Raw genomic sequence first — 27,968 nt, forward strand, 5'->3', positions numbered from 1 at the left:
TTTCCAGAGCTTTTATGTTGGAATGTTGTGATGTCAATCAGATTCCGCGACTCAAGACAATGAACCTCATTTACTAATCACAAATTTTCAACCTTTAATGCAAGAGACCATTAGAATTATTAAAAAAAAAAAAAACTCTCCACTTTCCATCACCCAAAAAACTTCTCTCCTCTTATATGTTGAAATTGATAATTTAAAAAATAAATAAATAAAATTAATCTAAAAAAAATACTAAGTTTGACATTTAAAAAAAAAAAAAAAGAAGCTTTGCCTGAGTATAAAACAACAAAAGTTAAAAAAATCTCTTCAATCTCATCCACGACTAAAATTTCACCATCTATCAAATAAGATACTTTTGAATTTTTTTTTTCACTTTTTTGACAAAAATAAATACATTTATTACTTAATTAAATATTTAAATTTTAGCGATAAAAAATAATACATGAATGCATGTAGGTAATTCATAAAAATAATTATTTGATTAAAATATGATTTGAATTGTTTTCAATAATTTATTTTAATTATTTTTTATGTACTTTACTAATATATTTTTCTTTTTGATTTACAATTATAAAAAATACTTGATTAAATTTTTGAAACCATAATCTTTCATACGATAGTAGATTTGAATAACTTAATAATAGATATATTATTTTGTTTTCAACAGCAAATTACTTTAATTACATTACTGAAGTCAAACTTATTATTTTGTTAAACTATACCAAATTTTTGCTCACTATATTACGTATTTAAACATAATATATATTATATAGATTTGTAAATTACAAATAATTTTGTAAAATATATTTTATTTCATTCCAAACTGTAAACACAATACTATAAAATAAAGATATTAAAAACCCACTAGCTGAATTTTTTTTGAAAGCACCATTAGGAGCCAACCTTAGCCAACATGTAGTTTCGATCATTAAAACTTGAAACCCACAAAAAACCTTTCGTGCTTATGCATGAAAAATCAATAGCTTCAACAAGATTTGACAATATTAAACCCGACACAGACATAGAAATAATAAAAAATATCAAAATAACATAATTTATAGTTTTAACAAAAATTTTGTATGAATTTGATAAAAATGAAAGTTATATATTTTATATTTAACATATTAATATAATAATTTTCGTATTTTATACATACGTGATATAAAATAAATACTATACATATATGCGAATTGCCTCAGCTACTCTCCTTGCATGATTTGGTTCAAATCATAGTCATCTTCAGTTCTCAATAGACAATGGAACAGTCAACAGAATTATTTTGTAGAATAATAACAAATACTTCAATCCTAGAATTGACACCAAAAGCTCCAAAGCAAGATCTATGTACCAGAAAGATATAACTAAACGAAAACAAGATTACACTGAGAGGGCATAAATAATATCCTAAAATTTCTTTGTATAAGGGGCGTACATTGACCCCAATAACTTCACCTGAAAGAAAATTGCCCTGGTGGCATACATTAAGTCTCATAAGGATCAAGCAAAGGAGAAAATGCAGTGCAAGAAACAAGGAAGTTATATTCCTCCCAAAGAATGATAATATAAACAAACATTCTTATTGGTATAAGACTGTATTAATAGTTTCTTTTTCATTTATATTGCGACTTTGGGATTAATTAGCAAAAAAGCTTGAATAATTACTGTCATGATTGTCAATGCTAACATGATTGACGGGCTTCCACAGAATCGCATGAGGCAGAAGGGTTCTTTAGTGTCTTTTCAGATGTTTTTGATGCACTTTCTGGCCCTCTGGATCTTGCCGATGGTCGAAGGAACCGGAGTTGCCACCCTCTAGGTTTTATTTGTCCCAGCAATTGCCACCTTTTTGGTTTTATCTGCCCAAGAAGTTTCAACTGCTCCTTTCTGAACTTCCTATTTGCATACCATGTTCCACCTCGCCAACCCAAGCCATATCTGCAGTTAAGCAAATAAAGACAAAGAACCAACTTAAAGCGTTACATATCATTCAAATTAAAATGTCAAAATGACAGTAATGAGGACAAGGGGAAGCATAAACCGCCAATTAAAAGTACAGCTAATAACATAGCAACTCAAACAGATGTTTAAACCAGTCTTTACATGATTTATTAAATTCATTATTTCAATAAGTTGGGACCAACAAGCAACGGGAAGAGATTACCATTGAGATGCATTCTTGCTTAACTCATCTTCATTCTTACTACTTATAAATCCACTCCAATCCATAACGACTCTAGTTAAAGCCAATTAGAGTATGTAAATCATGGCGTTATTCTGCAACTCAGTCCACAGTCATTAACTATATAATGAAAAACATCTCTAATTCTATCAACTTCTAAGATCTCTGTTTAGTATCCATTGCAAGCAAAAGAAGAAACTTAAACAACTCTATCTCATGTTACTTCTAGCTAGTGCCACTTCTGACTCATCACTGATGCATTACTTCATCATTCTTGGAAGTATTAATTTTTCATGTATTCATAAAATAATGAAAAACATCTCTAATTCATTTACTATGTTGTTTATATTATCTATTCATAAAAAATTGTGTCAGAAACTCCATTCTTTTAAAATCATCACATTACAGTCTTGATCAATTATCTATATCCAAACAGTAAGAGAGAAAATGAATTGCAATTCACATCACATGTCCACATTTCTCTCTTATAATTTCTATTCTTTTCTCTTTTCCTACAATTAATCCAAACACATTGTAAAGTTAAACATAAGGCAAGAATCTATCAGTAATAAGTTAACCATTGTGAACATACCCAACAACAAGAGCAGTACCAGCCGTGGCAACCCAAGCAGCAGTTCTGGAAGGCCCTGGGTCAACAAGTTTTTTGAATTCTGAATGCTCAAGATGATGATTGTTTTTCATCTGTCATGAGATAAGCAATAGTACATTTAAATGTAAAAACAAAAAGGGTGAGAGAGAAGCAGAAGGGATAAAATTGCATAAAAAGGTTTCATTATCCCTGATGCAAACAAATGGCACGTTCTAACTCACATAAGTAAAACTATAAAAGTGAAGGACAGTTAAACAACCCATTAGAAACAGGTTTTTATATGTAATATGGTCCATTTACCTAAAAAATGTTACCCAAAGTTGAGACAAGAAGTGTGACAATTGCATTGCAACAAAAAAAGGGAGAGTATAGCGCATAGGGAAGAAAACAAAAAATGAGACATTTCTCTCATCACATCTACCAAGCTCAATTCAAAACAACTTAACTCCAAATGAATTAAGACTGCTACACCATTATCCAGAGTCAAATCCCAAAGAATACTCCATGAAACCACATAGCCCGTGGCATTTATAATTAGTCTAAGATAAGCTTCAGGTTAAGAAACTATAATACAGAATATCCCCTTATTGCATAGGAAAGTAGAGTAAAAAAATAAGACAAGCACAGCATTAACAGTTTAACATTATGCAAAAGAATACTTACAGCTTTCTCAATTGATTCAAGCCTTTGATCAACTTTTGATTCATGATAATGCCGTAAAGAGTATCCTGTACCAACATTTGTGTTTCTTGTTAGATGATCAACACTAGCACATAAATGAACTTTTGATTCATGATAAAGCTGTAAATTAAGCTGCAAATAGAGAGAACATGGAATTAGAAACCAGAACACCAAACCTCCAAGACAATCACAAAGAGACATGCTTCAAAAAAGCCTAGATTTAAATGAATTTTTGCTTCTCTCAGCAAATCAATTCTTCCTCGCTTATGCTCACGCAACCAATATAGGAACTCCCAGAAGCATTTGACTAAAACTTAACTGAAATGTGGAGCTCCACAACTGAAATATAAAGTTTTTTATCTTTATGCTTTCAGCCTACCTTTCTAAAATAAAATAAACCACAGTCCCATAAGCTACGAGCCAAAGAACACCAATAAAAATAACGAATTTTGTTAAAAAAAAGTGTATTTATAAACAACTTTGAAAAGATGGGGCAAATGATGAAGTGATGGAAGATCCAAACTAACAAAGTAAAGCTATATGCAAAGGTACAGGATATCGCAACTTGAATCTAAAATCAGAAAGTCCATTGTGAGCAGTGAGGAGCGAACCATATCAATCCACCACTAATCTCTTCGCAAAAATTTACAGATCCTTTACAATGTCCACTAAATTCTGCATTAGCGGTCATAGCACAGTTTGTTTCTTACCTTTTCTCCAATAAATATTCCAGCAGAAGATACAATAAGTCTAAATACTAGCTACTTCAAAAGGGCGAAAGAAAAGAATTTTTTTCAAGTTGAAATCTGCTCAATATCAGGTAGTGGCGTTAAATTGAAAAGTTCCAAGTAGTCCGAAAAAAATAAGGAAGCTATACTCCGCCTGATCAATCTGAAGTGTAATGATAAACAGGTGGAATCCAACTATTATTCAAACACGATGATTCCTCGACAACTGAAGCAGTAAATTTATTATTCAATAAAAGAAAAAGAAACTGCAAGTTGCAACAATCCCCTTGTTTTAGGAATCAAAGTGAAAATGGAATTTCAAAGGAAAATCCAATGGAAGAGAAACTCACCAAACCATGCAGTAGCAACGGAAGCAATAGAAGTTCCTACTGCAAATACCACCCTATGCCTCTCAAATGTATCCTACAACATTCAAATCAGTAATCACTAAATTTAACAAGGAAAAAGATCACCATTAAACAAAACCCATAAAAATATAAAAATTCATATTAAATTTCTTTTTTAAAAAAATAGAGAAACACATACTAATATAATATTTTTTAGCTTGAAATAACAAAAGGTAATTCATTTCCAATAAATTACTAAATTTTAATGAATACCCATAAAGTGAAACCAGAAAAAGAGCATAAAAATTGGGAAAAAGGAGGTACCTTGGTGGAGAAGTAGGTATCTTGAATAGCAGCCCAAGAATTAAGGGCTTTTCTCTTCAAGTGGGGAACTGACATGGAACCCATAAGAGAGGTGCCTCTGCTCCTTAATCGCTGCATAGTTCATTCTTTTGAGTTACCAAGACGAGTTATTCGATTTCACTGAGTTCAGATAGGGGATCAATCACCAAAGATTTCTGAGAGGGAAAAGTGAGAAAAGGTCTCACGACTTGGCTTTTCTCTTTGGCAAATATGTAATATTCTGAATTTTATACGCTTCTTTCAAGGCCATCCATTTGTTATTCCGAATTATTTGAGCCGTAAGATTTATTCGTAAATTAGATGAATATTCGGACTCAAATTTATGTTTTTTTTTTTCCTTAAATCATCTATATTTATACTATTGATGGAAATTTAGGACTCAAAATTTTCAAAATTAAAAATGGAGGAAGATGGAAATTTAAACATGAAAAATACTTTTATTTTGTGAGATAGTGTTCATGCGTCGGGTCAAATCGGATTTAAATTAGATTTATATTTTATATTGATAATTAATATATTTGCCTTTGGTCTTAAATTTTTGGCTATTTTTTCATAGTCCAAATTAAAAAAAATAAAACTTAAAATTAACCATTAAACTTAATTTATATAATATAAAAATAAAAAATATGATTGAATTAAATTAATAGATTATATTTAATTTATATATATAAATTAAAAATAAAAAATATATATTAAATATAAAATTATATAAAATTAAATTTAATAAAAAATATATAATTTTTATTTTTAATTTATATATATGTGAATTAATTTATATATAAATAATCAGCTATATAATAAAATAAAAAAGTTATATATATATATATGTAAATTTGAGTTGGGTCAGATTTAATTCGGATTTTAAATTTTTTGTTTAAATTCGACCCGAAATTTAAACAAATCTAAAAATTATACCTAAATTTGTTTAACAAATTTTAATTTTTTATTCAAATCCTTTCAAAATTTGGGCAAACCTTTGGGTTTGTATAAGTTTTAGATCCTTGAACAGTTTTAGCTTTTCGTTAATTTTGAGATATAAAATTTAAGCCATGTTTGGTATATAATATTATAGTAAAAAAAGATAAAATTATATTATGAATAAGATTAAATTAAACAATATCATCTTATATTATATTTGATGTATGTAAAGATTAGAATAAGATAATTTATTTATTTGTCAATATTATTCTTCTTTAAATTTTATTCAATTTAAATTATTAATATAATTTTAAATTGTATAATTAGATATCTAAATTTAATCTCATTGATTAAAAATAATTTTTTCACTTAAAAAAATTGAATAATTTTATATCAAGAGGATATTAATTCTTTTTATAATCCTAATCTCTCTATTTAAATACAAATAAAATATAATATAAAATGATCATCATTATATCTTATCAATAATTCTATACAACAAACATGACCTTAATTTATTATTATTTTATCATTTTATTCCTTATTATTTTTATATTTTTTCATATTATTTTCGCATATGGCATCATTTTATGATGTCTAAAATTATCACAACTACTAAACCCTATCAAGGTTTTGAGTAATTGACTATCATAAGCTTGGTTCAGCGGCAGCACCATATTCCTCAACATCTCTCGTATGCTTGTCATTGTTAATAAACTACAAGCACAGTAATGGCGTCTAAAATCTGAATTGCTTTGCTACTCAGATTTATTTCTGATTGCACCGCCTTAGGCTATTTGTGAGCTAATAAAGTTCCTTTCTTTACCTGAAATCTTTGTAGTTCCCACTTATTCTTAGTAGTTATACACAGCCCAATATCTTTGGGAAATGCATACACCCATCAAACCATGAACAGATCTTGACTGGTTAAATTGGACCTGAGCTGCCAACTGCTTAACTAAAACATCTGAGTAGGATATCAGCACCAAGAAAAAGAAAAAGGATCTTACATCTTTTCACCTGCATTTTATTCACCACAAAAGGAAAAAAAAATGCTTTCCTGCCCCCCCAGCATTTTGCTCAGAGAAAATATTCAAACTACCTATAACACTGTGTCGGATCACAGGTGAAAGGGGTGCAGGAGGTACATATCATCAAAGACTCCTTGGAAGGGTCCAAATTAACAAAAGAGACTAGTTAAAAGATGACAAAATGACTGATTAAATCAGTTTAATCATGTGAGGTTTTTGATGAACTCTGCAAAGAAAGTGTTGGAGAAGCAGCCTGTTCAGGTGGATCATCGGAATTTTTAGTCTCCAAGTTCTGATGTTTCTTGCTCACAGAACCAGTGTTCCGTGCCCAATCAGGAAGCTTTGATGGCAGAGGAGCTTCAGACAAATGGGTTGTTGGTAACATCCTTTGATATGTTACGAGAGATGTATCAAACACTGATAAAGGCAGGTTTGAAGCATAATTATAAGGATATTCCACATAAGGGTGATCAAATCTGCAAGTTGGACCATATTTGCAGAGTCCATACCTAGTGTAGCTTGAACATACAGCTTGCCCCTACATATACAAGAACAGGAAATAATTAGTGCAATTATATGGCAAAAAGAAAAAAAATATATATCATGAGCAAACTAATTATGAGTGATGAAATTATTAGAAATGGCCATCTGAATTCCTCCATCCAAAGTCACTCACCTGAAAGGACATTTAGTTAAATACCTGACCGTGTGAAAATAGACAGGAAACTTACAGGTCTTGAAGGAAGCCCAAGTGGGCCAATACTATTTACCACTGAATTTGCAATCCTTTCCCTTGGATGATGGTACTTGCAATCAGATCCATATTTGCAAGTTCCAGTGTTCATATAATACCGACATTCTGGTTGATCAGGTCTTTCAGGAAAATTTGAAGCAGATGTTGATGACAGGAGCACCTGTCCACTAGAACCTGACTCAGCGGGATTCATTGAGTTGTAAGCGAAATTGGATCCAAGAATACCAGCAGAAGATACAGGGTTCATATTTCCCTGATCATTATTAAATTAGAAAAGAAGAAAAAAATGAGATAGAATAAGAAAAGAAATTTCAATAGGCAAGAGCCACCTATAAAAAAAAATTATCAAAACCTATAAACAAAACCAGAAAAGCACAAACATGTTGCATAAGGCATTATAGTTGCAGGATGCTGTCGAATACATATGTCAAGGCAATCAAAAGCATATAGGTTACTCTATGTAGGATATCAGAATGTTGCAATCAATTACATCCCTCTTCTTTTCTTTTTTTGGGTACATAGGAAGCCACGGCCTGAGTATAGGAGAAGAGGTTGCAAGTGCTGCGATTTAAACCCTAGACCTGCTGGATACCACCTCTTAAAGGTCGCTGCAAGAACCAAGCTAAGTTTTGGGTTCATCAATTACATACCACTTCAAAGACTCAAAATCATGACAAACTTTTGACTGGTTGTATTATGATCATCCTTAGGATTTAAACCCTATAATAATACAAGCCATAATGAACAGGCAATTACACAATAGGATTGCTGCAAGTATAGATAAGCTACCATGAACTACCTCTACAGACCTTAGTAATCTCCATCAAGGAACAGGTGAATGACATGCACGTGAAAAAATATGGGTACAAATTTGTAAAACAAAAATATTACTTACACATAAAATACACAATTAAGTTTGTTTTAGACCAGTCACTTGTATGAGCAACACAGTTAATCATTTCTAGTTTACTAGAAGAGCAAAAAGGAAAAGAAAGTAAACCATTCTATTTTCTAATGACGGTGAACATCACAAAAACACACCTTTTCAGATCTGCACAGCAAGCAGATCAGACAACAATTGAACAAAGATGAAGACATCTAAGGTGTCTTAAAGTTGTATTTATGCGAAAGAAAATAATGTCAAATGGTAAGTGAATTTTATATCAAAGAATGGAGTCAAGACCAGGTAATTTTATCATAGCATTCGCAATGACAGTCACTTCCAGTGAAAACTAGTCAGTGAACTAACCATTCATAACAGTTTGACAAGGACATTGTCAAATGTTACAGAAGTATTAAGGATGTAGCCAAATCATGAACATAGAAATGTCAATTATTAGCCAATTACAATGTTAAAAACAGATGACTGATAAAAATACACATCTCAAGTCTCTAAGAAAAAAACATGATAAAATGCCGTCAGCATATAAGAAGAAAAAGCACATCATATGTCTTCCTAAACAAACATGCAATACATGCAGGAAACCCTTGGGATCGACCCTTCAGGTCTTAGCTGCATGTGGTCAAAGAAAGTTCATAAACCACTTTTTAATAATCAAGACTACATCACTTTATTATCTAAAATTGCCAAGTTCTGCTTTCATCACATTATTCTCATGTCTAGTGAAGTCAAAATTCAACATCAAATTTAGCAATCTGAAGGTATGGTTAATCAACAGTAAAGGAGATCAAAACAATGTTTAGGCTTGAGTATCTTTATGAGGCTTTCTTTTGGACAAGTGAAATCCTTAAATTTCACGATTTTATAAATCAGTTCAATATACTTTGTGTCATACACTGTCAAAAAACAAACCCTGGAAGGACTGCACCTTGCAGATAATGGATTAATGACCAAATTATATTGGAGCCTGAAATTCAGATAGACATTACTCAACATAAGAAGTACTCACTAACCAGGTAGGTGCTCCAGCCATGTGCAGGTATTATGCTTTGAGAAGGAGAAACAACAACAGGCATGTAGCCTGCGCTTTGTAAACACAGGCCAGAGACATAAGGTGCCCTGGGTAATGACCATGTGGGAAATCCACTAGCATATGGCACACCTGATGGTGGCAAAATCTGTGATCCAACAGGTCCATTTAGAGGTAAGCCAGCCCCAGGGGATGCAGGCTGGGGATGATGGAACTTGCATGCAGCTCTATACTTGCATGATCCAGTCCGCATGTAAAAAGGACATGATTTTTCATCCTGATAAACAGAGCACCAGCATGAGACAACACATGGTCAAGTAAGCACATCAAAGATCAGAAAAAGAAAGCACCTGACGCATGGGAAGACCAAGGATGTTAAATGTAACAGGTCCAGCCCCATTCCTGTCCTTTGGATGATGATATTTACATGTTGATCCATATTTGCAAGTTCCTGTCCTTAAAAAGTACTGCATAGCAGAATCAAAGGAAATTTCTAAATTAAAAAGCTTTCCATGAGAAATATTTTCTGATCAAACACACAAACACAAAAATTAAAAAAGAGACAACATCAACATGATGTCTAAAAGTTAAGCACTAGATCAACCAAATCAACCATGAACTAAGCTACATCAACATCAGTTTTCTTCCATAAAAAAGATGGTTATGCGTCACTTCACTTGGTTAAAAGAAAACATTAGCACACTAGTGAGATTAAGATCATAGTCCCCACTGCCCACTAATGAAACAGTATCATCAACATTACATTATATAATAAATAATAAAAGCAAGAGCTATATGATGACTAGCATAATCAGAAAACTGAATTTTGCTGCATGTCGTGTTAACATTCTTTCACATATAGTTCCGACTCATGTCAGCTATATATTTCATAATTCAAGTAAATAATGAGCCATTCAATGTTCATGTCCCAAAAATTTATATCTAATTAACACCTATTCCAAGACCGAGCCACATTAGTTGCTTTTCTGATCTCAGCAAGAGTAAAAAATACCCAGAAGCAAATGGTAACACAAACATCTCTGGAAAAGGTAATTTTGTAAAACTATAGCAATCTACTAATCTAAAATGAGATAGTATCCATACCCCACAGTCCGGCTGTCCAGCTCTCTCAGGTAGTTCTTCTCCATATTGGTCACACTGCACCAAATAACAACATAAGCTACCACTACAACGCGGGTAACTTTTATATATCTTAGAAGCAAGAATCCAAATCCACTGATTTTATATATTGAAATGATCAGTCAATAAATGACATTCACTTAAAAAACAAAAACTTGATTACCTGAGCATCATAAGCCGGATGATTGAAACGACAATTACTTCCATAACCACATAATCCAGTCCTTAAATAATAAGAACAATCCGGTTCACCAGGTCGATCAGGGTAGGCAGCCGATTTAGAAACACCCACGTCTTGATTATTATCATCAATTTTCAACCGCAAAATTGCTTCTGAAAATACAGAAAAAGAATCCCCAAATTAACCAAAATTACAATCTATCAAACATAAAAAAAAAAAAATTATAATTTGATTGCACCAAATAAGGGATCACATTTAACAGCTGAAATAACAAACTTTATAACCAAGTCAATAACTACAATAATTTACAAAAAAAAAAAAAGAAAACAAATTTTAGATGCTCCAACTAAAAAAAAAAAACGAACTTTTAACTTAAATATAGAAAGTTACTTCTTTTTTCATTTACTGAGTAGAAATTTACTATTTTCACAAGAATTTAAAACATTGATCAAAATGGAAAACGATCACAACGAAAAATTCTAATAAAATTCACAGAGAAAAATATAAAGTGCCATCAGATCTTTGTATAATTTGAAGTAACTGAGAGGGTAGAAAGAATCGGTGCTACCTTCAATGTTATCGGCAGATTTACTCGACACAGCATTGTTCTGAACTTGCCGATTATCCGGCATCGGTGGTGGTGGCACAGAATTTTGTAAAACCGTTACTTTTTTATCAAAACAATCAAAAACCAAAAGCAAAAATAAACAAAAGAATTTTTTTAGTTTCTTGGCATAAATCAAACCAAATTTCGTCTGACTTTCAAAAAAAAAATGTTTGATTTTAAATAAAATGATGATGACCAAGAGAGTGCAATGAGAGAGAAATTTCTCTTTTTCTTTTCTTGTGGAAACTGGAAAAGTGTTTATAAAGAACCAAAAGGAGAAATCTAGAAAATATTCCAAATTGATTATTAAAAAATAACAAAATTCTTTCTTCCTTTTAGTGATGTGAGGAGAAATTTCGGATCTCTTTTTTTTCTTTTCAAATGTGAAAACCAGAAATTGTAAAATTTTCAAATGCTTTCAAGTAAGCCTCTGTGATCGTGCACCAATAATAAATTTTCCTCTTGTTTGTGAGTGAAAAGACAATATTACCCACATAAGCAGCAAATGCAACTACCCTCTTTCAGTTTTATTAACCGCAATGTTTGGTTTGCTGCTTTTTTTTTTTCTTTTGAGGGGGCCGAAATGTTTGGTTTGCTGTTGGAAAATGAAAAATGAAACGAATAAAGGACCAAATTGAAGACGTGCAAAAGGTTGAGGCCTTTTATGTCTTTCTAATTTTCAGTAGACGGAAATAGATAAGCGTGAAAGTTACGGCATATATAAACTTCTTTTATTTTTCTTTTTCAAAATGTTGTTTAAATTTTCTTTTAAAAAATTAAAAAATCGTCATCACCGTCGAAGCCCACGAACTTGCGAGTTGAGAGGCGGCGATGAGGTCTGAACCAATGGATTTGAATCTACGATGGGACCCAATGTCAAGCTTTCTACAAATGTTTCTACCGAAGGACGAAACTACCCCTTAGTCAGGGTTTGCAGGTTCACGATATATTTGATAAAGGGGTATAATTGTCTTTTGATATGTTTCGTTTATACGATTGGCGCGAAATATCTATATAAATTTATTTACGGAGAAAAAGGCCAGACAAAAGCGTGACAAATCGCCGCCGTCGAACGGAGAGTAGCGATAGCGCTATCTGGACCATTCGATTTTGGAGGAGTGGGACCCATGGATCCTAGACCGGGGAAAGAAACGAGCTTTATCTCGGATTCTCTATGCTAAGGTTGGTGGGTCCCGTAAAGAGAGAAAAAAGAAAGACCGAAAGAGAGTGAGTGAGTGAGTGCGAGCAGATTTGGGCGGCGATTTACTCGCCGAGGGAGTGCTCTTTGGACCATGGCTAAACAATGCAACCATCAATTTACAAAAATAGCACTCTTTATTTCTTTAATTTGTTTTTGAGCACATGGGTTTTTTTTTTTTAATTTTTTAATGAAAGATAAAGATGTCCTTTTCAATTCGAAACCCGATTATCCCTGTAGACAAGAGCAAAGCTGGAATTCTTGTTTTGGTGTGGTCGACACTTAATTATGATTCAAACAAAATTGGCGAAAAAAATTATGATTAAAAAAGTAAAAATTATATAATACAGCCAATTTATTAGATATAAAAAATAAGTAGTAAAAAAGTATTTAAAACTCAAATAAATAGTGATTAATTGCTTATAAAGTTAATTCTTTTTATTAGTAAAAAAATAAATTTAAAAGCCTTGTAAAAATATGTTATATATATAATAGAATTGAATACAAATTAAAATCTAAAATACTAGTTGTCCTTAAAGTTAGAATAAAAGTTTCAAAAATTAGAAAAAAATCCTAATTAACAATTATAGCATTTAACACAAAAATATTATATTTTTATAAAAAAAATTTACTAACAAACACGATTATAAAGGTATTCTTTATAATAATAATTTTTCTAAACTATAAAATATATAACCTTACAATTATTAAATCACTCACAATAAAAATTTATCACTTATAAATATAAATTTTATATAAAATTTTAATAAATTTTACATATTTTAAAATTATAATTAATTAATTTTATTATAATAATTATAAATAAAATACTCCAAAGAATAACAAAAATTTTTTTATATTACATTTTTTATGTTATAAATGTTGATAAACTCTAAATAATAAGAATCTAATCTCTCCTTTTGTGTCTCAAGGTACCATCAGCCACTATTTTCTTTTATTTTAATTTAACTTTCTTTGATTTGATCTCAGAAGCCAAGCCTGGCTTAAATTTATTCTTTGCACTTGACGATCCCAGATACAACAATTAATAATTAAAACGTACCGAATGAAAGGATCAGATTGGGTGCAGCTGATTACGAACGCACAAAAAGGAGAGAAAAGCATCCGTGCCGAGCACACCCCATGAGGGACCGTGACGTGACGCAACCCAAGTGAAGACAAGCAGAAAGTTTCTAGCGACAAACTCTGACCCAGTTTGACTAAGCTTACCCAGTCTAGTCTCTCAGGATTTTATTTTATTTAATTTTTGTTTATATTTATTTATTTGTTTCATGTGGCTTTCCAGGAGTTTCTCTGACATATGACCATATGGAACAACCCGTAGCTTCCGCTCTAAACTGATACCCTCGCCCCATTCATTGTTTTAAAATCGATATCAGAAATAATGTTTTAACCTAAAATATCAATAAATTATTTATCCAATCGATTAAATTTTTTTTTATGAAAAATTTTAAATTTAAATTTTATCGATAATTATTTATTAAAATCATATGAATATATGATTTATCATAATATATTTTAAATTATCATATACAATTTATTTTATCTTATTTAAAAAGCTAATCAATTTATTTATCTTAAATTTTTCTTTAAAAAAAAAAAACCTAAAATTTAGGTCACTTCTAATTTGCAAAGAGTATTTGGATGGAGAGTGGGACACCTACTTTACAATTTTCTATAAAAATGTTCCAAGAAATGCACACGCACACCAATATCCCTAAATACAAATAAATTTGGTAAACCTTAAAACTCGACAACATTATAATATTGTAGCAATCTCAATAGTCCAAATGGACGTGTAGAAACAAATTGAAAGCAAAAGGTCAAAAAGAGGCAATTTCAAGTCAATTATTACCCTTTCTTCTCAAAGAAAAAGCAGACAGTTGAAAGCTGGTCAAAGGAAGTTAAAGGCAAAGCCACAAAAGCAATTTAAAATCAATACAAAATGTCAGAAAGCTGCACTACTAAATATTCCGATATCAAGCCCCACACCACAGAAAATTTTAATGGTTCACACTAATAGTAGATAGATGCATATACCCATTTCAGGTTAAAAGTGACAACCACAACCTCTTTCTAAGCTCAATGTCAAATGGAAAGCTTTTTTTCACAGCATAATTATCTGATGGAAACTTCAAAGGAATAGCACGATCACTAGAGTGAGCCGGTTGGAGAGTCCCATGTGAAGAAACCAAATGATCAAGCAATGGTAAATTTTTAAGAGAAAACAATAAACAACTGAGATTAAATATATGACATATAATGTTTTATACTCCTAAACAAGACTAAAAGGAAAGGTGTAACTCACTAACACCTCTAAGCATTTGTCAGATGGTTGAAGTCACAACGTTGATTTGTGTTTATAAGGGCCTCATAAATAAATATCCCAACCCACTGAAAGCAAAAAACTGGGGTTGCCTGCCGCCTATTGTATGTATACCCTAGCTGCCCAAACTATCTACAGTTAGAAGGTATTTACCAAAATAAGTAACCAGAAGCAGTAGCTCCTCAACAGAGAACATTGAGCCTGCCACTTTCTGATTCAACCTGGGAAGGCCTTGAACAGGGATACTTCCTGCAGATGTAATGTGTGCTGAAGATGTTTCTGAAAGTTCCTCCTTCAAAAATTGTCCCACCTGCTGTGCAGCAAGGTGGGCGTAACAAATAGGAGCCACTGGAGAAGAAATGAGGGAAAAAAAACCAAGATCATGAAAAAACAATAATAATAATAATAATAGTAATGAAAATGATGATTAAGCTAATTGATACAGATGTCTTGCTAAACATGAAACAAGGGTGGGATATGGGGAAATTACCAATTGAGATAGCAGTTGTGCTCCTTTGGTATCTGCTTTACGTAAAAAAGTGAAAGAAAACAGTCAGTTGAAAAGGTTTGGTACTTTCTTCAATGGTAGATATGCAAATGGATCTTGAGAACTTACACATAGGACAAAGAGTGGATAAGATGCTGCAAGTCATTAGGAGAGAAACCTATCTCATCAAGCAAGACATGGTAATGGGCTGGCCTAGATGTTCCCTGGTATAGGAGAAACAATGCAATGAAGAGTTAGCAACTTTTCCCCAAAAGTTGGTACAACATTAACAGAATAGGCATAGTAAAAACTAACTGATATGTATGTACATGTATATTGTTCAGAAGAAAGAAATACTACCACATTTTTCACAATGTCAAATGGATATCAACCATATATTTTAATTGCCAACCCAGATGGATAAATTAGAAAATACTGATAGTATTAGTAACAATAGAACTCACAATCATCCCAGCACGAGCACACATGTAGAAATCATAGTTTCTTGGATGCACAATTTTTGTGTCCACAACTGTCCCTGGGGATGAGAGCAGGAGAGAATAAATTAACAAAGTGTTAAAGTAGAGAGGAAAATTAAATATCAGAAGCAACAAACCTGGTGGAACATTTTCAGGGGCTTTTGCTTGGAATAATTTAGTGTGATGATTCTTCTGAGCAACAATTACTGTGAACTTGGGAACATCAGCCTCGCCCAGATGCTGGTATGCCTGCATAATGGGAAGTTTAACTATCTAAGAATTAACAATCATCAAGAAAAGGAAAAAGTCATGAACCACCTCTTAGTGGAATTGGAAAACCTAAAAAAATTCTGCACAAGAAAGCAGGACAAAGGCCCTAAAACATAAAACTTCTAACTGCCCTTTAGAAACATCAATGAATTTGGAACTGCACCCCTCCCCTTCCCCTCGGATGTGGTGGGTATAGAGATAAAAAGAAAGCTAGAGTCCTAGAACATACCTTAATTATTTGGTCCAACTCAATGTTTAAAACTTGGTTAAATTGAGATTCACTTACTCCATCTCGACGAAAATTGCCAAAATCAATTATTTAAGCAATGAAGTGTTATAAAAGTACATCAGAATGAAAAAGGAAGGAAATCCAAAAGCAACGTATTAGATGCAATGAAAAATGAAAGGCATAGTGACAAGCTTTAACCACCGGAATTGCAAGTGTATATGACTGGTTCATGCAATAAATAAGAAACAATGATTTCCTTTTTTTGTTTCACATCTCAAGAAACAAGTAACAATATAACCTCTTGCATACAAAATAAATCGGCACAAACAAAAATAAAAGAATAAATGGGAACTTTTTTGCAGAACCTGGTGAACAAGCTTAAAAAACCAGTAAAGGAACCACATAGTTTTTTCTCATTTTTTTAGGAAGTCTGAGGATACTTGAAATCCAACCACCTAACTCCCAAAATGAATGAACAGTCACAACAATAAGAGTACACATGCCTGAAGACAATAATTTGTTTTGGTTTGAGACCATTGCTCGTCTTATAGAAATCCACAAGCAATTCCCTGCAACACAATAAATAAAACCAATTTTGGATTTACATTAAGCTCAAAAGTATATCCATCATTTTAGTTTTACAGCACTAAAAGAGCCAAATTGACAAACATTCCTGGTGGCATCAACTCAACATATAAAAAAAAATTAAATAAGTAATAATGGTGTGTCAAATATCGTAATAAGTAAAAGATATGGCCAACATACCAGTACCATCAGAAATTACATTTTAATGTATTGTAATGCCATTCATTCTGGCATTCAAAATTAAATAAGTATATATAACATATAATAATAAAGAAATGACTTCAGAGATGTAGTAAAAATGGTTGATTATTTCATCGATTGAAAAATTCATCTTGATCTTGTTTATGACAGAACCACTAGAATAGCAAAGTTTATAAAAAATAAAATCAAAACATTATATTTTATCATAAAATTATACTTCAATAATCCATATCAAAGCCCTTAAAGGTAAAAAGGAGCAATCACCATACACGAAGCTCTAGATATGGTTTTACTAGACTACCTGATAATACCATCATCATTATTTCCGTTTGGTGAAGGCCTATATAAAGCATCAATCATCTCCACCTTCAGTGATTGTGTTCTCACAGATGCTCTATACCTTGAAATCAGAGGCCAACAATGCGAACCAACAACCTGAAAGTTACAGTAGAATATAGTAGCGACAATTGACCATTTGGCATCACCAAATAAGGGGAATGGTCCTAATGCTTTTAAAAAAATCACAAATTAATTACAGCAGCTATTGATGGGATATCTGATCGACCAGGGGAGCCATGAGAGACATCCATTCCCAAAATCAATGTAGGAGTATCTTTTATCAATGGGAGATTTAAGGGATGATGCTCTATTTCCAACAAAGAATTGATTCCTCCAAGCTATAAATAAGAAAGACGAGGTAGCAATCATAGTACATTGAAGGTGTAGATTAACATAAAAGTTAAAATGATTTTAGGTTTAAGATTTACCTTTGCAGTGATCTTAAGGAGTACATTTGTGAGGTATTGGTCATTAACTTTTCTAGGGCAAATGCATTGTGTAACAATTCCAATATCACAAAGACATTTTTTCTTCCAAGGTCCTTGACAATGCATGGAAAATGTCAGTAGAATAATCAAATAAGAAAAGAATCTTAACAACAGGAAAAGCCTTACCGTAAATATCAGATTTCTTCCTCACTGGCAAGACACATAGAATGAAGTCGGGAGGGCCAGGAAGCTTGGATATAATCTGATCAAACATCGCTTCCACTCTAGCAGCAGGGCTGGCTTGCACAGCATGTCGATCCTCCTCAATCAATGTGTGAGGGCGTTCCATTTCCTTCATTTATGGATACATTTAAATAAGTGAGACAGTTATAATAACCAAGTTAAATAGCATTAAAATTAAAAACAGTCAACATATGGCATAACCTACAATGCCCTTGTTTCTTGCACAACTGATAAGATCCCTTGAAATTCGACTGATGTCACAGCGGGCAGAGAAGTTGACTACAATCCAACGTTCAATTTTTTTTGGATGCAGAAGTCTCTGCAAAGGAAAAAGAAAAATAAACATAAACTGTTAAATCAAGTGCTATAGGAAAGCAAACAGAAACAAAACAAACTCTGAAGCACAGAGCAGCTATCAATTAAGATTGAGACAAAAGAAAAATTAACTGTAACATAAAAAACAAAGGATAGACAGAAAATCTCTCTCAATGTACCTTGTTGTTAAAGTTCCATTGTCCATTTCGTAGGATACAACCCTCATGATTACCAACCTTCAACTGTTAAAGAAAATAGAAAACTCGTTATAATGAACCCACTAAACACCTCAAAAGTAGGGTAGGATTTCTTGCTCTTTTTCTTTCTCCTTGACATAAAGTAATAATACATACCCTTGGGGTCTCAAGCACACGGCCATCAACTTCAGTCAATTGCTTTTCAATGGAAATTCCACATGCAGAAAGTACAGGATCATCATCCAAGCGGTTGCTTCTCACAGCCTGCCAGATCAATGAAGTATAAAATTGTGACAGTTAAGGCACTATTACACAAATATGGATATGGCCACAAGACAAAGAAACATACATCAATCAGAGTGAGTATTCTATCCCGAGGCTTTTGCCTGGATCTTTCAACCAGGGTTGCTCTTTGATTAGAAGATAATGCTTTTGTATACCGCTGAAGTGAAACAAGTGAACAGAGCTAGAACACCAAAAAAATTAATCATCAGGATCTTAGACATGTGTGATAACTATGTAGAATGTAATGAACTAAATCGGAACTATCTATCAAGAATAAAAAATTGACAGAACTCTAGTGGTAAATAGTTAGGCCGTTTTGGTTTACCAACATCAAGGCATGGCATGCTTGCAGAATATGTAAGTTCGATGCCACAGTGTTTAGTGAAATACTCATACACTGTGATCGAAACAGTCTGCCCCTCACCAAAGTCACCATTTTTCACTTTCATTGGGAAGCTAGGAGAAATAAAAGACGGAAATAAACCAGAATTATAATTTTTTTCATGGAGACAGGAGAAAGAAAATAAGTAGAAGTTATGAAAAGGAGAGTCTCCAAGAATGAGCACACACTATTGTTCAGCACAGGGCTTCTCACTCAGACCAATTATTTTAAATTCCATATTACGGTGCATTCTTTTAATCCTCATATTCTTCAACATTCGTTTGGCCTGTAGAAATTTACACTAAGTTTAATTTTCAAGAAAACAAGTAATGGAGAATACGGTTTTGATGTTTAGTCATTTCTTACCTTTGGCCAGAAATTATCATCATTTACATTCAGGTTGAGTTTTAGAAAATCAAACACTGGTCCAGGCTTTAGAATCATTGTAGTAGATACATCTGCAGCAAAGGTTTAAAGATGGAAATGTTAAAAAACAAAGTTATGACGAGATCAAAGTTTAGATAGAATGAATAAAATACACCCATATTCAGAGACAAGGCCCCTTGAGTGGGACGAAAACTGGAATGGAAGCCCTGCAGGCCCAATACCCCTCCTCCCACATCAACATAATTATTTGAATCGTCTCGAAAGAAGGACTGCCTCACCAAAAGGCACCCCCTAAAATTCAACATAGTGGTTCAAATGAGACAGGACCAGCAATACAAACAGATAACACAAGACAGACACATATGGAGTGATGAAAATCGTTAAGATTAATATTTAGAGTAAATGAAATCATAGGAAAGAAAATTAAATACCGGTTAGCAGCTTGCTGCCTCAGAATGATGTCAAGCACTCTCAATGTGTCCTGAATGCGATTATCTGACTCAACTCCTTTGAAGGCAAGAGATACTGACTTCAAAGGTATTTTAGCAGAAAAGCTTAGTTCTACGTTGTAAGTCTTTGACCGGAAAGAATGCTTTGTCCGCTTACCAGTCGCAACAGGGCTCCCATCACCATCAAGACTCCTGCTTTCACTACCAGACAGTGAGTGATTGCCACAAAAAATTTAATATCTAGATTCTAACATATTCAAAAGCTAAAATCAGTAAAGAGGTGTAAATGAATATACCGTTTTGCAAACGACTCCTCTAGCACTATGGTAAATTCAAACATGTTCTGTGGCAAAGGACCCACATTGTACAAACTCTTCTCACGATCATATGCAAACCTTTTGCCAGCAAGTTCGGAGGAGTATGTTTGGTAAAGCTTATCAACAAGTCTTCTCCCAATTCCCTTGCTTTCAATAACTGTATTATCTTCTGAAGAAATTGCAACCTGCAAGTGTGTGTTAGAGAACATTCATCCTTAAAAGTGAACTTCCAGAAAAACAGAATGGAAACACAAAATAAACCCACGGTATACTGGTAAAATACTGCATCTGTGGCATTGACAGAAACTTTGAAGTGATTGGCGAGCAGGGATATTTTTTGTCCACTCATCCCAACCCCAGGTCTACTGGTAATAGAATACTTGGGAGGCTTCATGCACTCTGGCTTCATATTGGATGGTACTGTTGAAGGTGATGGGGGCAGAGATGGGGATTTACCTGCTTCTTCGGTACCTCTTGCTTTCTCCATCTTGTAACTGACCAACAACAACATTAGTACTACATTAATAGTTAAGTAAGACCACTAATTACCAAACATAGTAAACATGCAAACAACTAAAATTTATTATACTACACAAACCCTATGGGATGGTGACATTTGAGAATCTCCGCAAGAACACAATGTTCTAAAGTAAGCACTTTCATTGAATCGATGAATGGCTTCAAACAGATAATGGGAACTTCTGCTTTCTTGCCATATACTACATTAATGTCATCCACTCTCTAGTAAGAAATCCACAGCATAAAATTCTTCCTTCAAATGAAAAAAAAAAAAAAGAAGAAGAAACTGTATAAACAAACATAGAAAACAAATGATAAATAAAAACTGTATATGAGAGATTAGTTGCCCAAGATTACAAAATTTCAGAAACAGCATATAAGATTAGATACAGATGATGACCAATATAAAATCATATAAAAAAAATTTTTATGACAAGGCAATGAAATTTTGTGAAAAGGAAGCCAACATTGTTAATAGAAACCAAAGACAAGCTGAATATTTATCTATGAAAGGCAAATTAAAGAAACTGACAGTAAATATAATACCAAACTGAGTTTGGCAGGGTGAAGCAGAGGAGCTTTTGCCACCTCCCTCACCCCTTCTCCCCAGCTTAATTAGGCAACTTTAAATCATAATTCTGAGAACTTTGAACAAAGAACATCACATAAATGAACATCAAATGATTTTCCCAATTCAAATATCATCACAGATTAGTAAAATGTCACCAGCAATTCTGATAAGATGAAAAACCAAAAAGAAAGATAGAACTACAAGATAGACCATCAATAAACAACTAAAATCATACTTTCTTCTAAAACCAAAAAAAAAAATCTCAAAAAAAAAAAAAAACTTTAATGGAAAATCTTTTAAGGGAACACAAAACCGTTAAAGACCAAGACAACAAAAAAAAATTCAAATGATGAATTTAAGAAGAAAAATACTTTTTTTTCAAAAATTAAATATCTCCAATGAAAAAAAAAAAACGATAAAAATGCTCAAACAAATAAATCTAGCATTCATCTTAGCAGCACTCTCATTCAGTTGCTCTAGACTCGACAGCAGGGGGTGAAACAAGGACAACACAGAGCAGAGATTTGTTTAACGAAATACAGTTTATTTTATCCAATAACAACAGATTAAGAGATTCTTTTGATGGAATATTTTGGTTTCTTTTTAGTACAGATTAACAATACCATTCTAAAATCTTTAGAAAAAGGAATTTAGAACAAAAAAAAAGTCGAAATCACTTTGACGATGATTTAAAATAGCAAAAATCAAACGGCATTGTCGAAGAAAATAGCTTCCTGAAGGAGTTTAACTTTTGAACAACAAAATAGAATTAAAATATAAAAAAAAAAGAAAAAAATATAGTAATAGGTTTAGCGATCCCTCAAAAAAAAAAGTGATAAACCGATAGTTCAAAATATATCTTTTTTTTGTAAAAATTATCTCAAATTATGCAATAAAGTAAAATGAAACAAAGAAAAAGTATCAGATTAACCAGAAAAGTGAAAATAAAACAGAAAATCACTTTATAGCCTACAGAGAAACAAAGGTAAAATTTAAAGCAGAAAATGAAAGATTGAGGGAAACCCATAAAAAAAGATAAACACAAATAAAAAACACTAAAAAAAACAATTATCAAAGTAGCAGAAAACAATGCAGCTTAAAAAATGGGCATAAAAGAAATACTCTAAAACAGAAAGAAAAAGCATAAACCAAAAAAATCCAAGCAAACAAAGAAACAAGAAAAAGAAAACACGAAGGTTGACGATCAACGATGATCCAAAAGAGAAAACCACGCAAAATCATACCGTAAAGATAGATTTCTAGGGGTTTTAGGGGAAAAAAGAAGGGAGAAGAAGCTGGAGTGTCGGGTCTCTGCCAGTGAAAATGGAAAGACGATGGAGGGAAAGACTATCCGCTTAACCGAAAATAGTTATATTTCTGCCCCTAATAATATTTTATATAGGAACTGCACTAAAGTGAAGGGTTTTTTAGTATAAAGCCATTAACACTTTGGTTTAAATATTTGGAATGATCTCGACCGTCTGGGTCAAGGTTGATTTGACTGATCAGATCTTCTCCGTGGAGCAAGTAATTCTCCTAATTTTCTCAGTGAAGCTTGTAGAACAATCCTTGTGGAATCCTAATAGCTAATGAGATCAGATCCTTGATTTTGATTGGTTTAAAGAAGGTTTAATGATGAACGAAAATTAACGATCGAGATTTACCTGATCTCTTCCGAAGAGAAATCGAAAATACAAAATTTGATGACCATTGGCCGAAGTGACAATGAGGCGCGTGGCTAACTGTCACTTAAATTAGAGATTAGCAATAGAAATTCGACTTAATCACTCTCTCTTGAAAAATAATCAAAATCAGTGGCGTAAAATGATACACAGTAATTGTAAGTTAATTAATTTTGATATAATTTAAATTTAATTAGATCATTGTCAAAATAAGTTTGAATAATTTAATTCATTAAATTAGTTAAATTTAAATATTTTAATGTCAAATTCAAATAGTTTGTGATTAATCAAATTTTAATATTTTAATATATTTTTTATTATTTCAATTAAAAAATTTTATATTTCTTTTTACATATATATATAAATTTATGTTTGAATTCAATTCAAACAATAATAATTAAATTTGAAATTGAGTATGCAAATCAAAATTTTTTTATTTTTTAAATAAATTTAATTAAGTAAACTTAAATAATTCGATTTTATTTTAATTAAAACTTGATTCGAGTAATAACATTTGAGTTGAGCTTAAGACGAGCTTTTCACTTTATAGGTTAGGAGTATTTATTTTGTCAAATTAATTAATTTTGAATCGAATTATTCAAAATTAAATTAATCAAATTATATTATTTTATTTTTTTAATTAAATAAAATCTATTAGTTTAAAAAATTAACCAAATTATCCTTCACCGTTCAGTCCTGTCTTTGTTTAATTATTCTGACATAAATATTTGTATCCACTCTTCACTGTGTAGATGCTCCTCTATCATAGTGCCATACTAGCGTGTCTTTTGCTCTCGTCCTACTAACTGGAATCATGCTTATGGATAAAGCTTCTTCAGCCAAAAACAGATCCTGGAGAACTTGCACTTTTCATTGCTTGGCCCGTTCGTCGATCAACTCTTTAACCAAGCTGTCATTTGCTCCCCTTCTTCTGTTTGACTGAGGTATAAAATCTAGTGAGCCCGCCACATTTATCCTTTCAGATCTTAACTGAATGACCATTTCCAATTCTCCACCATGTGCCTTGTCTAATGATGGCCAAGGAAGCCCATATGCTTCTCCAGGTTAGCGAGAGATTTTTACCCAGATCACAATCTAGTATGGAATTGCATGGAAAGTATTTTGTTTTCAAAATCGCATAAGCCAGGGTATTGGTGTTGTGGAGTAATATATCCACCATTGTTTTGCTAGTAACGCAATGTTGAATATTTGCATATTCTGAAAGCCCATACCCCCTACATTTTTCAATTTGCACATGTTGTCCCAGTTGATCCAATGGATTCCTTTCCTGTTTTTATTTTGTTTCCACCAAAAACTCCTTATCATGCCCATTCAGGTCATTGCACAGAGCCTTTGGTAGCATGAAGTAGGTTATAGTATATTTCGGTATTGCTTGTATCACTACCTTGAAAAAAATCTCCTTTCCTTCTTAAGATAGGGTCCTGTTGCTTCATCTACTCAATCTTATCCTAACCTTGTCTTTTATTTCCCTAAAGGCCCACCTGCGATTTTTTCCAACCAGCGAAGGTAATCCCAGGTATTTTTCTGGTCTGCTGGTGATGTCAATGTTGAGAATCTCCTTGATTTTCTGCCTTGGTTTTTTGGAACATTTTTGCTAAAAAATATGGTCGATTTATCAAAGTTGATGCATTGTCTGGAGCTATCTTCGTATCTCTTTAAAACGTGTTCCAGCATCTCTCTTTTTTTCCTATTTTACTTTAACAAATAGTAGACTGTTATCAGCGAAGAATAAGTGAGTAGCTTTCGAACCATTTCTGCGAGCTTGCAAATCATATATCAACCTTGACTCTTGGGCCTTTGAAAGGAGATCTGAAAGACCTTCAGTGCAAAACAGGAATAAATAGGGGGAAAGAGGATCTCTTTGGCGAAGACCTCTCTGGTTTGAAACTGTCAGTAATGCAACCATTAATCACCAAAGAATATGAAACTGATGTTACACAGCGCATAACTAAATTAATCCATCTAGCATGAAAACCTAGTCTACCCATGATGCGCTCCAAAATATTCCACTCTACCCGATCATATGCCTTGCTCATATCCATCTTAAGAGCATAAAAACCATCTCTGCCTCCCTTTTTTCTTTATAAAGTATGAACCATTTTATAAGCAATAATTACATTATCAGAGATTAACCGGTTTGGAATGAAAGCACACTAAGGTTCGTTAATGCAACTAAGAATGACGGTTTTTAGCCTGTTCAATACGACTTTTGCTACTATTTTTTACATAACATTGCACAAGCTGATGGGTCTAAATTGGGTTACTAACTCTGGGTCTTTCACTTTAGGAATAAGTACTATATGGGTTTTGTTAATGTCCTCAATATTAGACCTACCATTCTGACAATCAAGGCAATATTTGGTGACATTCCTACCCACAATGTTCTAAAATTTTTGGTAAAAAATAGCAAGCATACCGTTAGGTCCGGGAGCTTTAGTGGGGTGCATTTGTTTGATGGTCATTTGAATTTCTTCCTCCTTAAATTCTGACAGAAGTTGGCTATTCATCTCATCCGATATTCGGGATTCGATTGCCTCAAGAACATCTTCAAAATGGTTTGTTCTTTATGATTGAAATAGGTTCTTAAAGTAGCCAGTGACAATGTCCATTATTTCATGTTCTTCATGGGTGTGCTCTCCATCCTCATTTTTAATCCTACTTGTGCAATTTCTTTTTTTCCTTTTAGAAGCCTGAGCGTGGAAAAAAGGTTTTATTCTTATCCGTGTGCCTTAACCAATTAATTCTTGATCTTTGCATCCAAAATAATTCCTATTTTCCATTAGTTCATTCAATTCCTCTTTCATGCATCTTTCTGCTTCTAGTAAGCTATCATTAATGCTCTGCGTACGTAGCTCATGGAACTTCCCTTTCAACTCATTAATACGACACCTCATGCCCTTGAATTTCCTTGCATGCCACATGCTCAAACTTGCTTCTACATAGGTGACCTTTTCGGTCAGGACGGCCATGGTCCCATCACTCCACACATCCTCCACCAATTTTTTGCATTCCGGTTCCTGCACCCACATTGCCCCGAAGCGGAACTTCTTTCTTTTTATTCTCTGCTGTGTGGATTTCCTTCCATCCATAATGGCCACAATTGGGTAGTGATCAGAAATATGCGACAGCAAGTGCTTCACTTCCACAAGTGGAAATTGGTCCCTCCAAGTTTCAGTGGCAACCCCTCGGTCAAGTTGTTCCTTTATGGTGTTTGAAACTGTCCTACCTTTTTCCCATGTAAACCATGCACCGGTAAAACCAATGTCCTCAAGCCCACAGTCCTCTAATATGCTTCCCTGAATGCATGCATTTGGGTTTCTCGTCGTTCACGACCACCGTCTTTTTCATGAGCCCACATGATTTCATTAAAGTCTCCAATGCAAAGCCACGGTAAATTACTATTCCTCGCTTAATCCTTTAGCAGTAACCATGACTCATGTCTCCTCTTATTGTCTGGTTCTCCATAAAATCCCGTGAATCTCCATTTTTCTGCTTCCTTTGGCTCAGTAACCTCCAAGTCGATGTGATTATTTGAGAAGTTTCGAAGTGTTAGTGAAACCTCTTCTTTCCATAACAATGCAAGCCCTCCACTTCTACCCTCAGCATTTATTTCGAAGCGTGATTGCATGGTTTTCAAACTTTATAATCACTGCTTCCTGCCCATTCTCCATTTTTCTTTTACCAGTTTCACATTTTCTTTCTGTTTGCCCATTTGGATTATGCCTTGCTAGCTTCTTCCGCTTATGCTTTCCTTCATTCTTTTGATCTGTTTTTCTTTCCATTGTCCATTCAATGCTACTTACCCCCTGTTCTACAACATTTGATGTCTTGTCCACGTGATAAACTGCTTCTTTAGGCCTTTGATCCACCTCATACCTTTTTCCTTATCTAACTAGACCCTTGGTTCAGTTGGTCTGTCATTAAACTTACCAAGCTCGGTACTCACGTTGGTCGTAGCTGCAATCTTCGTGTGGGCCCCCTTATCGGTAAATGTTTTTTCCTTATTTTTTTCCCCTAATAATTCTTGAAGATTGCGTCATTGAAAAGATAATTTTCAATCCCTTCCAATTCGCCTTTATCCTTGCTTCTTGCCCTTGATTTTTTCCCATCGTCCAAAATTCTTCCATTTTCCATGTATAGTTTCTCCTTCATTTTCCCTTCACGTGTCGGCCCTAGCAATTGGCTGCTACAAATCCCCAGCCTGTCATGCTCCCCCTTGTCACGTGCCCCATCATCACATCGAGCTGGTATGTTATACATGGTGGACGTTCTTCCCATTCCTTTAATTTTGGCTTTCAGTGGTGATGCACGCATCCAGTCACCATACTGTCTCACTTGTTGGTTCTCAACTCCAGTAGAAAATATTTATTTCTAGATTAAATTAAATTAAAGATAATTTCTTTAATTAAAAAAACACAAATATTATATCTAACAATATGGGTAAAAATAAGGCTACATTTGAATGCTTAATTGGTACATTGGGGTGTGGTTGTCACCTCTAACTACACCCAGCACCCATTTGGATCATTGACACGGTGAAAACATTTGATCGTTGCATAATTGTCCT

General features: G+C 33.2%; 4 protein-coding genes across 4 annotated transcripts; all 4 read right to left on the reverse strand.

Moving 5' to 3' along the window:
- Positions 1-1,327: 1,327 nt before the first annotated feature.
- LOC149512882 (triacylglycerol lipase-like protein) lies at positions 1,328-5,232 on the reverse strand. Its single transcript, XM_089750537.1, has 5 exons — positions 4,870-5,232; positions 4,549-4,621; positions 3,453-3,517; positions 2,772-2,881; positions 1,328-1,935 (listed from the first exon to the last, which is right to left on the reverse strand). Exons 1-5 carry the CDS (start codon positions 4,984-4,986, stop codon positions 1,680-1,682), a joined length of 621 nt encoding a protein of 206 aa, XP_089606663.1. The 5' UTR covers positions 4,987-5,232; the 3' UTR covers positions 1,328-1,679.
- A 1,587-nt stretch (positions 5,233-6,819) lies between these two features.
- On the reverse strand, positions 6,820-12,050 carry LOC111305589 (zinc finger CCCH domain-containing protein 3-like). Its single transcript, XM_022903257.2, has 7 exons — positions 11,432-12,050; positions 10,846-11,015; positions 10,647-10,700; positions 9,893-10,009; positions 9,526-9,819; positions 7,589-7,864; positions 6,820-7,395 (listed from the first exon to the last, which is right to left on the reverse strand). The coding sequence occupies exons 1-7, from the start codon at positions 11,493-11,495 to the stop codon at positions 7,057-7,059; spliced, it is 1,314 nt and encodes a 437-aa protein (XP_022758992.2). The 5' UTR covers positions 11,496-12,050; the 3' UTR covers positions 6,820-7,056.
- Positions 12,051-14,912: 2,862 nt separating this feature from the next.
- On the reverse strand, positions 14,913-23,210 carry LOC111305590 (protein argonaute 16-like). Its single transcript, XM_089750551.1, has 24 exons — positions 22,943-23,210; positions 21,207-21,380; positions 20,874-21,102; positions 20,588-20,793; positions 20,274-20,483; positions 19,997-20,133; positions 19,822-19,913; positions 19,644-19,741; positions 19,403-19,529; positions 19,138-19,254; positions 18,945-19,052; positions 18,771-18,833; positions 18,482-18,595; positions 18,220-18,385; positions 18,034-18,146; positions 17,803-17,943; positions 17,568-17,701; positions 16,987-17,049; positions 16,481-16,547; positions 16,119-16,230; positions 15,967-16,040; positions 15,632-15,726; positions 15,506-15,537; positions 14,913-15,363 (listed from the first exon to the last, which is right to left on the reverse strand). The coding sequence occupies exons 2-24, from the start codon at positions 21,269-21,271 to the stop codon at positions 15,131-15,133; spliced, it is 2,796 nt and encodes a 931-aa protein (XP_089606677.1). The 5' UTR covers positions 21,272-21,380; positions 22,943-23,210; the 3' UTR covers positions 14,913-15,130.
- Positions 23,211-26,130: 2,920 nt separating this feature from the next.
- On the reverse strand, positions 26,131-27,183 carry LOC111306504 (uncharacterized). Its single transcript, XM_022904344.1, has 2 exons — positions 27,052-27,183; positions 26,131-26,697 (listed from the first exon to the last, which is right to left on the reverse strand). Exons 1-2 carry the CDS (start codon positions 27,181-27,183, stop codon positions 26,131-26,133), a joined length of 699 nt encoding a protein of 232 aa, XP_022760079.1.
- Between the last annotated feature and the right edge of the window lie 785 nt (positions 27,184-27,968).

The sequence above is a fragment of the Durio zibethinus genome, chromosome 21, assembly GCF_047325235.1.
Source record: "Durio zibethinus cultivar Kanyao isolate XHJ-2024 chromosome 21, ASM4732523v1, whole genome shotgun sequence".
In the NCBI taxonomy this organism is placed as follows: Eukaryota; Viridiplantae; Streptophyta; class Magnoliopsida; order Malvales; family Malvaceae; genus Durio; species Durio zibethinus.

Coding starts and splice junctions, on each gene's coding strand:
- LOC149512882 (XM_089750537.1), bottom strand. CDS start 4,986: ATGCAGCGATTAAGGAGCAGAGGCACCTCTCTTATGGGTTCCATGTCA. Junction 4,622..4,869: donor ATACCTACTTCTCCACCAAG/GTACCTCCTTTT, acceptor TGAATGTTGTAG/GATACATTTGAGAGGCATAG. Junction 3,518..4,548: donor CGTTGCTACTGCATGGTTTG/GTGAGTTTCTCT, acceptor ATGTTGGTACAG/GATACTCTTTACGGCATTAT.
- LOC111305589 (XM_022903257.2), bottom strand. CDS start 11,495: ATGCCGGATAATCGGCAAGTTCAGAACAATGCTGTGTCGAGTAAATCT. Junction 11,016..11,431: donor ATCTGCCGATAACATTGAAG/GTAGCACCGATT, acceptor CTGTATTTTCAG/AAGCAATTTTGCGGTTGAAA. Junction 10,701..10,845: donor ATCCGGCTTATGATGCTCAG/GTAATCAAGTTT, acceptor TATTTGGTGCAG/TGTGACCAATATGGAGAAGA.
- LOC111305590 (XM_089750551.1), bottom strand. CDS start 21,271: ATGAAAGTGCTTACTTTAGAACATTGTGTTCTTGCGGAGATTCTCAAA. Junction 17,702..17,802: donor ATATCCCATCAATAGCTGCT/GTAATTAATTTG, acceptor TGTAACTTTCAG/GTTGTTGGTTCGCATTGTTG. Junction 15,538..15,631: donor ATCCACTCTTTGTCCTATGT/GTAAGTTCTCAA, acceptor TACGTAAAGCAG/ATACCAAAGGAGCACAACTG.
- LOC111306504 (XM_022904344.1), bottom strand. CDS start 27,183: ATGGAAAGAAAAACAGATCAAAAGAATGAAGGAAAGCATAAGCGGAAG. Junction 26,698..27,051: donor TGGAGAATGGGCAGGAAGCA/GTGATTATAAAG, acceptor GCATGCATTCAG/GGAAGCATATTAGAGGACTG.